The sequence below is a fragment of the Monomorium pharaonis genome, chromosome 4, assembly GCF_013373865.1.
Source record: "Monomorium pharaonis isolate MP-MQ-018 chromosome 4, ASM1337386v2, whole genome shotgun sequence".
NCBI lineage: Eukaryota > Metazoa > Arthropoda > Insecta > Hymenoptera > Formicidae > Monomorium > Monomorium pharaonis.
This window is the reverse complement of record NC_050470.1, coordinates 19287291-19297825: the sequence shown is the minus strand read 5'-3', so window position 1 is coordinate 19297825 and position 10535 is coordinate 19287291. Positions and strand designations below refer to the sequence as shown.

Sequence of the window (10535 nt, the reverse complement as noted above, 5' to 3'; positions counted from 1 at the left end):
ACTTCCCGGACCTGATCCTCCCAGAAGTCTTCTCAAAGATTTCCACCTTCATATAAAAAAAAGTTCAAATTGGACGGTTCTTGCATGTGATATCATCCCAGATAGCCACGCGAGATTGAACATATCGGGCAAACTAATGCATTGTATGTATTGTTGTGAACTTGCCCACAATTTGCTCTCATCGTAATTTAACATGGAACAGAGTTAGCATCAGGAAGGCAAATAATCTTCATGAGTTTATGAAATTGTGAGAGCATGCATTGAGGAATAATAAACTCTTCATTTTGACAGCAAATTGCCGGTATGCTATGAGCTCGCATTTCGTATCTAGTATCAAATACGGCAATGTGACGGCAAAATGACGACGCTTATGTTATCAAACGTTGTACACAAGAAACAGAATATTTATTGTATATTGATGAATTTCCTAAACTACATCTTGATGTCGACAATTTGTTGACATCATAAGATTATTCTTCATGGGCGACAATTTGTCGGCAAGCATGGCTCACTTTCCTTAGTGCTAAAAAATTTAAAGTTTTATTGGCGGTAAAGAAAAACAAATAAAATTACACGCCGGTTGGTTTGATATTGTTAAGCCGGTATTCATAGTCAAATCTTATATTTAAGATCATGTTAAGTACTGTCTTAAGCATAGTCGTTAAACATTTTTTGTAAAAATATATGTTTAAAAGGCGCCTGTGACTGCAGCGTCAAGAAGCTGCGCAATAATCTTCTGCACAGCTTCTCGACGCTCGACCCTCGACGCTTGCATGTAACTGCACCTTAATCCTTCCATCTTGAACAAAGCGTCTGCGAAAAGATAAGCGAAAAACATCAACAATAACACTCTTTGGCGAAGAAGCCATTATAATAAAAAATAAAAGACGATTTTGTGTTCTGAGACGAGGATCCTCCTTCGTATTACAAATATAAGGTTTGTCGAAGCGGTAATGTACCGAAAGTTTTAATTACTGTTTTCCATTTACATCAAACCTCAGATAAGTTCTCACTTGTGACGTTATAACTCAATTGAATGCACATTCTTTTTGCATTCTCACAAGTGAGATTCAACTGAGTTTTTTTCCTACAATCTGAGCAATTTCAAGACCGTATACTTTACTGAGTCTCGCACTTTAAAAATAAGGTTATGTATTGCGATAATTTTGTCATTAAAATTAATAAGCGTAATCACTTGCACGGTTTTTTAAATCACTGAGTAATGATGTCACTATCTGAGTATAAAATATTTACATCACTGAGTGACTTAGTCTCACTTTAACATAAATAGAAAACAGCAAATGCTGTTAGAAAAATAATTAACAAGTTTTCCATTTCATGTTGACAGCTGTATGAAATGTTATATTATATATGTCGTAAATGTTTGTTTAACAAATCAGTACACTGACATACTCACATACCTCATACACATACCTCAGAAGTGGAGATTTCCTATCAACAGTTTTTAAACATTTATTGATTGTCCACCATATAAGATTTTGCTTAATATATGCACACTTAATTCAATGATATTTTATTACATATGATAGATTAGTACTAAGAAGTCATTCAAAGTTTATGTACATATATATTTGAAAAATAATGCTCTAGTTTACACCGAGCACTTGGTACGCGTATCAAGTAGTGAATTTAAGCTGATCAGCCAATGATTAAACATTCACTAGTTATTTACTATTTGATACGCGTACCAAGTGCTCGGTGTAAACTAGGCCAATAATTCCATACATATTTGGTTCAAAGCAATGCTTAGTTTACTAATTTTCTATCAACATGTGACAAACTGCGACCAGATAAACTGGTCGCAGTTCATCTTAAAAACATGGCATTTGTCAATGCGGTAGTGTATTAATTTCTTAAAGAAACATTAAGACATATATATTTATAATTTAGGATGTAAAATGTTTCAATGGTGTTGATAGAAAATTAATAACAGGTTTTTAATTTTGTATTGACATGTTTTGAAATATTATATGCTATATTAAGATATATTATATATATCGTAAATGTTTGTTTAAAAAATTAGTACACCAACATATCTCAGAAGTAGATTTTTAAATAATGTGAACTAAGTATTGCTTTGAATCAATCGTGACAATCGATCTATTAGTGTCTAATATATTCATACACTTGGTGCTTGCATAGTTACATTATTAGTATGCGATTATAAATATATTAAACACATATTAAGCACAATTGATATAATTGTAGAATTTATTCATTTCTTTTTATTTCATATAATTGTTTTAAATACAACTTTATGTTTTATTTGCCCACAAATCTGAAACTCGGGCTAGGTCCACGATCACGCAATGCATTTATATACTTTTTCAATTTCAGATTGTACTACTTGGTTTTGTTCCTTTGGTTTCGATTTCGGTCAAGCTGGTTTCTTTTGGTTATTTTTATTCTTTTTGTTAACTTATAGTTCGGTTTTGTTAGGTTGGGTTTATTACTATTTTATGCGGATGTCAGTCTTTTCCACAGTTAGGAATATTGCGTATTTTTTAAAATTATTACAATCTTTTCTTTTTATTTATTCCTCATTTAAAAAATTAAACTCAAGTTCAAGTCTTTGCATTAACAGTGACATGAATCCCTACAAAAGGAGGCCAAAGTCGCAGTCAAAGTTTAGAGGCCGGAAACCGATGTACAAGGTAACATCACGTCAACGCTCCAATTTACTGCGACAGTTGCAGCAAAGTAATGAAATGAGTACTGATATGCGCCCAAAAAGTCAGGCAACGGAGGTTGCACACGATCCTTGCATTAATGACAGAGTGTTGTCTCCTAACTCTAAAAGTTGGCCTGATTCGGCAATGTCTGTTATTAATGAACCTTGCTCTGGACCATCTACTTTGGTTTCTGTTGATGTTGATAGTGTTGGTTCAATCCATTCTGACAACACCAATTCCGCTCTTGTAAATTGCAATAACGAGGAGGTGATGGAACCTACTCAGGCGTTTCAAGAATCTCTAGCATCGGCTTTTGTAAAGGGAAATCTCACGCATATACAAGGGAACATTATTTTAAAAGTACTGCATACCCTTCCGCAACTCGCTTATCTTCCACAAGATATGCGAACGCTTTTGAATACTCCTCGAGTTAGTCCTCAAGTGCGCAATATTTATCCCGGGGAATATTTTCATGTTGGGCTTAAAAAGGCCAACTCGCCCTTACTCGCATTTTATTGAAAACTCCATCACATTTATTACCAGATATACTTCACATCGATTGGAGTACTGATGGTGCTAGATTAAATAAATCTGGCAGTGTGCAAATTTGGCCTATTCAATGTTTGGTTGCAAACATTTCACGCAGCAAACCTGAAATTGTAGGGATCTACAAAGGATCAAAAAAACCTGCAAATATCGACGATTTCCTTAATGACTTTATTGAAGACGTTCTTGAAATCATTGAGACAGGTGGTATCATTTTCATTAAAAAAAAAATCCCTGTTACATTGAGGGCCTTCATTGCAGACGCGCCTGCACGCTCGTGGCTGTTAAATTGTTTCGGTCATACTTCCAGTCATCCGTGTTCAAAATGCAAAGTAGTTGGTATCTCTTGCGATGGCCACATGGTCTTCACTGGCATAAAACATCGCATTCGGACCAACGACGAATATGCACGACTTGTCGATGATGAGCATCATAAGGGACCGAGCCCCCTATCTCGTTTACCCATTGGATTAGTGTCACAGGTACCCGTTGAGTATATGCATTTAATTTGCATCGGTGTCGCCAAAAAATTGTTGATGTCTTGGGTTACTGGCAAACATGGAAAAAAAATGAAATTGTCTGGTCGAAATCAAGATCAAATTTCAAAAAGACTTGAATGTATTGCGCAGTATTGCCCGCGAGAATTTTCAAGAAAGCCGAGACCATTGTCTGATTACAAAGATTATAAAGCAACGGAAGGTCGTCAGTTCACTTTGTATACTGGACCCGTAGTTTTACGAGGTATTATGGACGAGCAAGGTTACAAGCACTTCTTGCTTTTTCACGCGGCTATTCGTGCACTATGTTCCTCTCCACTCTCACCAACTTTGATAAACTTTGCAAAGCTTGCATTAGAGAAGTTTGTCGAAATTTGTCCACGCTTTTATAAGCTAACTTTTCTAACGTACAATGTGCATGCATTGCTGCACTTAGCACAAGATGCTGAACGTCTAGGTCCACTCGACACTTTTTCGGCATTTCCTTATGAAAACAATATGAAGTTTTTTAGAGCAATTTATAGGAAGCCCCATAGTCCTTTGCAACAGTTTGCCCTCAGACTAGCTGAAAGAGAGAAAAGGGAGGAACTTAAATCTTCAATTGTTACCAATGTAATTAAAGTCTTCCAAAGGCACTGTGATGGCCCTTTACCTTCACAATTATCCTTACGCTGTGTTCAGTATAAGAAACTACGGACTGAGAAATTCTTTATTCACGTTGATTCTTTAGGCGATAGATGCATCATTTTAAATAATCGTTCAATATGTGTCGTACGCAATATTGTTAATATCGATGACATCTATTATTTGGTATTGAACAAGTTTCAAATCGTCGAAGACTTGTATGATGTTGCTATTCCATCATCCGCATTAGAAATTGTCGTGTGTTCCGCATTATCTGAGAATTTAGAGATAGTTACTTTGAATGAAGTCAAAATAAAATGTTATTTGATGCCGTATTGGAGAGTTCAGAGTAGCAACGAATCAGATGTCAACGTTGATGAAGGAGATGAGTTTGTTCCAGACAAGTTCGTTGTTTCATCCTTGTTATAAATGAATTAAGGTGAGGTCTGGTTGGGTAAATCTTTGTTAAATTTGTTTTACAATTCAGCTCGCGCGTGCGCGCGCGCGCACACACACACACACACACACACACACACACATATGTACACGTAAACACACATGCATATAGAGAGCATTTTGGAGTCTTACTACGGAAGTAATGAGCCGTGGGGTCCGCGTCTTTACACGCACGCACGCACGCCGCATACACACATACACACACCTACACACTTATACACATATACGGGATCAGATTTCTGCCACGTCCGCGTCGTTGATACCGGATTATGCTAAGAGCAAAAATTGTAATGAAACGGACACTTAAACATTTTACAAGTAGTTTATATACACAGCTTTTTTTATTTCTTGTTCACGTTAATTTCATTATTGCTAGACAGTTCAATCTGTGAGAAATGCGTGAGAATCATCTTTTCTCCTTACTATTTTAGTATTTAACTTCTTCATTTCATATTCAAGGTGCAATCAAGCTGAACAATGAGTTCAGGAAACCGGAAGGTCTCGTCGAGACGACGTGGTATCAGCAAAACTTCAATACAAATGGGACAATTGAAACGGTAATTCTGTACTGTTAGATCCTTTATTGCAGTAGTACATGTGTTATTTCATGTGAACTGAATATAGTTTTACAACTCCCCATACGACATTAAATATTTCTGTTATGTTTCAGAAATGTTTAATGCTGTATAAGTATGTTTATTATTAAGTTAAATAAAAAGAGAAACATTAATATAAAATTGATATTGATATTTTTGTGTAAAATGTTTTATGAGAGGTGTTAGTTTTATAGAACGTTTGTTAATAATTTTTACATATTTGTTACTTCAATAAAGAATGTTGTTAATAAAGATAACACGTTACATGATCTCTGATAAGAACACAATTTTGTACAATTATATGTGTATTTATATAGTATAAAATAGTTATGGAATATAGTATAAAATAGTTATGTAATATAGCATGATAAAATCTTTGCATGCCATTATAATTCAACATTTTAAATAACCAATAACACCGCAATTAATTAAAAAAATAATGTTTGTGATGTGTTGCAGGATGAATGCTGGAATCGTTTCGTCGTTTAAGCGACAAGGTGATATTGTCCAAAAGCGTACAGGACAGTCAAATCGGTAAACACACGATGTATTTATTTATAAACTTATACATATATATATTGGTGCCAAAAAGGTTCGAAACTATGAGATATTTCAAAAATTATTTAATTATAGTAATGATTCAAATTGCAGGGAAGGTCATCCAACACGTATCACCCAAAAACCGAAAAAATACGTTACAACATCATCTGAACCAGAAACTTATAGGAAGAAGACTACTACTGCTGGCAATAAGGAAAACGAGAAAGACATTGACGAACATATTGATAACTTACGGAGAAACCTAAGTGCCGAAAATGTCACTCCGAATCATCCGAGTGCTAGTCAAGTATTCGGATTGACGCCACTGGAACCAGTCGTAGCGGATACTACAGGTCCCGTCACACCCGAAAACGTCATGGAAAAAACGTATATGCCGCTATTGCCGCGACTGCCATTGGCGTACTCAATAGGATCTGCAGACCCCTCCATATGCGGAAGCGCTTGTAACATTAACGTCTCCAAGTCGAACTGTTACCAGCCTTTCGAAAACTTTGCGCAGCCACGATACGACAACGCAATGCTTTGCGGAAACAGGTTTACTGAGCAACGTCAATACGAAGCATCATCGGCAACGTGCATCACAATGTCTCGCTCTCCTGCAACAACCGTCGATTTTCAGGACCAATATATGGATCTGCGGGAAGGACCTGAAAATACTCGTCAATCAATGCTGAAAGACATTCCTCAATACAACAATAACTCTACCCATACCATGCAAAACGACGAAATACGGTACGTGTTAGAAAAGATGCTTGTTGATGCCTTAAGAATAATTTCATTATTGAAAATTATTGTATCAGGATACTGCGAGAGAAAATCGACAAACTCGTCACAAAGGAGGAGTACAATAAGTAAGTCGAAGTCTTTTGTATAATTGCAATTGCATTCATTTTATGTAATATCAGATTACTTTTATATATAATCCGCATAGCACCAAATGACATCAGAATGTCGCCAAAACATTGCAAAATATCGGACATAAGGCGTTGATCTGCTGACATTGTTAGAATGTCTTTGATATCATCGCTAGAATATTGCAGATTTGATATTTGGTACTGTGTGGAATTTAAAATTGTTACAGATTTTCAGATTTTAGAAGTAACGTTTATAATAAAAAAATTAATGAAATTTGCAGAAAATAATGAAAATCATAATTTTTTGTATGACGATTATTTAATATAACATCTATCAGTAAAGTTTAATTTTCCAAACTGTTAGACTCCGCAGTGGTGTCATGTTTCTAAAAATTTTCATTTTTTGTTAGTATATAGTAACTTCATAATTTGGTATTTTTAGAACTTTACTGGAGGTAACCGAAAAGCTACTAACCAAAGATGATTTGCAGTAAGTAAATGTCTTTCTTACAAAATTTTTTCTTTTGAGCGGCTCAATTCTCCTCACTGCATTTTTACATTATACGTGATATATTCGTAAATATGAAACGTATGTATGCGTAGAAATGTGATAAATGCAGAAACTTTTTCAAAAAGAGCTCTAAAGGATCATCTTACTTTATCCAAGTTAAAATAAGAAGCGATTATTACCAGTGGATTGGATATATTTTAAAATGGAATTGGGCTAAATGTTAACTCTCGAGTATCTTTTTCAAATACTTTTCGAGTAATGAGGTTTAAACGTTACAGTTACAGCTTTTGTGGAACCGATTACTCGAATCCTAGTGCACGGTGAGAGTTAATATTTAGCACAATTCCATTTTGAAATATGTTTAATTCACTGGTAATTCTTATTTCAACTTGGGCAAAGTAAGATGGCCCCTCTCAGTAATTACAACTGGTCACACAAGATCGTATAAAGTACAATATTTTATTTTCAGAATGATCAACAAGAAATTGGATAAATTGTTACGAAAGCGAATAAATGTAATACCTACAAAACCTACGTCGTTCCCTCTGTCGTCTGTGGAAGAAGTGATAGCATTCGAAAATATTAACGACGAAGAATACGAAGCTGCTGTGAGTATTACAGATACATAAGAAATGAAAAATGCATGGAAAACAAAAATGGATTCCCAGCAAACACTAAGTTATGTGTAACATGCCTATTAGTTGTAACTTTCTACTCAACAATATAATTGTAATATAACACGTGTGTTATATTACAATTCATATTTTATTATAGGCTTTTTATTACCATTTTTGTAGGTTATAGGCTTCACTTTAAGGTTTAAAAAAATTACATTTATAGCATTTTTTATCGGTATTAGCATTTTTTACATGGACACTATTAAGTCTCATTAATGCATAGACGTTAATAGAATAGGATTCAGTTTTGCATTTAGTAAAATATTAATTAATTTTACTCTATTTTTAGGGACAATATAAGCGAATTCAGACACATTGACATTGATCTAAAGAACCAATTAATTTTAATCAATTCTCGTCTGCTGGAATTAAGCTAATATAAAATAATATAAAAAATGCAATAACATAATGTATTCAATTAATGTCGAATACAGGTCGATTATTTGGCATTTCTTGGGGGAAGAAATGTCCACGAAGCCGTCATCTTTTGCATGAAGGAGTCAATATCAGACGTCACAATTGGACACTATTCGGCCTGGGGAGAACGGGGAAATCGTCCATTATTCGATACAAAAATTATCAAAGCCATTTATGGTGAGTTAATAATTTCGGTGAGACAAATTTGATTATTAATTGTTTGTTTATACAGCATTATAGCTTTTAAAATCTGCAACCTGACGAATATTAAAAAATAATGTCAAATTCCTGTCTGTGAATATATTCAAAATAAGTCTCATTTTTTAGAATATACGCATGTATTATAGTATAAAAAAATTTAGTATAGAAATTAATTCTAATGTTTATATAAAATATTTAAAGACAGATTAATTCTTTATAATGTGAAAAATAGGTTCATGGTACAGTATTTACTATCAATTATACCTTAGAATTTTAAGGTCGCTGAATATAAATTTGAAGTCGACATGGCAAAATTAAAAATGGTGGATCCAATATAACATTGAATTACGAAAAATAAATTTCAGCTCTGAAAAAACTTGTCAACGTGTGTAAATACTATTGAAAAAAAATTAATTAAATATTTCTTAATTTAATCAGCCATAATAGATTCGCCATTTTGTATTTTGTAATTTCAATTTCAAATTCGGATTCAACAATCTTAAAAAAACTGGGAATACAAATTTCTGACGTTGGTAAAATTTGTTTCTTCCCAAAAATTGACACTCATAGCTAATTTAAACTAATTTAAACCTTTGCCGTGTAAAGGTTAATAAAAATTGTCATAAATCAAATATTGTTAATTTCCGAATAACATAGATAATTAAAAAATTGTAATAAATTTGACATATTTAAAGCTTTCTCTACGTGAGAAATTTAAGCATGTTTGTTTTTTATTTCAGATGCCATCGCTGTGAATTTTCAACCACCTCCTAACCGCGATTATTTTTTTAAAGAAGTATCTGAAGGTGTACGCTTTGGAAAGCAACGTACTCGGAACGTAGTCATTAGAGAGGCGGCTGTTCGGAATCCTGGCATACGTGCTCGAAATCGCCAAGCAGCCGACGTCAATTTAAACGACGATCGACGCGAACGCGAGGAGGAACTACAAGAAAGCGAAAGCGACAATTAACCGGATGATGTCAGTTGTTATAAATGAGACTGATTATAAAAATCGTTTTATTTTTTAAAAGTTTATAATGACATTGATTATAAAAATCTTATTTTATTTTTTGAAAATTTATAATGTTATAAAATAAATAGTGATTTAATATAGCATTTCGTTTAAGTGTGATCCCACATAGAAATTGACATCCAGTGGATGTCCAATGGACGTCCATTAAACCTCCATAGATCCATGGGACGTCTATGTCCATAGTGGAAGTCAGATGGACGTCCATTAGAGGTCTAGTAAACTTCCTTAGCTCCATTGGAGGTTTACCTCCATGGCGGAAGTTAGGTAGACGTCCATTAGGGATCCAGTAAACTTCCATGGCTCCATTGCAGGTTTACCTCCATGGTGGAAGTTAGATAGACATCCATTAGGGATCCATTAAACATCCATAGCTCCATTGGATGTTTTCTTCCATAGTGGAAGTTAGATGGATGTCTATTAGGGATCCACTAAACTTCCATAGCTCTATGGAACATTATTTCCATGATGGAAGTTATACAGACGTCCATTAAGGATCCATTAAACTTCCATAGCTCTATGGAACATTTATTTTCATGGTAAAAGTTACCCAGACAACACGCTTGTCAGAATGAAAACTTTAAGAGAACTTTTTTAAGAAAACATTTAGATATCTTGGAAATGATGTCCAAATGGTAACATTTATCAGAGACGTCTACTAAAATAGGTCTTTGAGATATCTTATGGAAGAGTTTCATTTAAGTTTCTTGAAAATGTTATCCTTATGATATCACAGCTAAATGATATCAGCTTAATATCTCATAAAAGATATCACAATGCTGTCCGATTTTTGAGCCGTCCATGCGCGTCGTAGTTGACTCAGAAATCAGACAACACTATAGCATCCTGAATGAGAGATCTATTTGATATTT

General features: G+C 34.2%; 1 protein-coding gene across 3 annotated transcripts; it reads left to right on the top strand.

The window, feature by feature from the left end:
* Positions 1–836: 836 nt before the first annotated feature.
* Positions 837–9627, top strand: LOC118645215. 3 transcript variants are annotated; one of them, XM_036285862.1, is made up of 9 exons: positions 837–937; positions 5276–5373; positions 5872–5946; positions 6064–6705; positions 6774–6824; positions 7270–7317; positions 7808–7946; positions 8450–8609; positions 9374–9626. In XM_036285862.1, the coding sequence occupies exons 2-9, from the start codon at positions 5294–5296 to the stop codon at positions 9601–9603; spliced, it is 1425 nt and encodes a 474-aa protein (XP_036141755.1). In that variant the 5' UTR covers positions 837–937; positions 5276–5293; the 3' UTR covers positions 9604–9626. The 3 variants fall into 3 exon arrangements, with proteins under 3 accessions (XP_036141755.1, XP_036141756.1, XP_036141757.1); XM_036285863.1 differs by having other exon boundaries at positions 861–950; positions 9374–9627; XM_036285864.1 differs by lacking the exon at positions 837–937 and adding an exon at positions 4750–4799 and having other exon boundaries at positions 9374–9627.
* Positions 9628–10535: the final 908 nt, after the last annotated feature.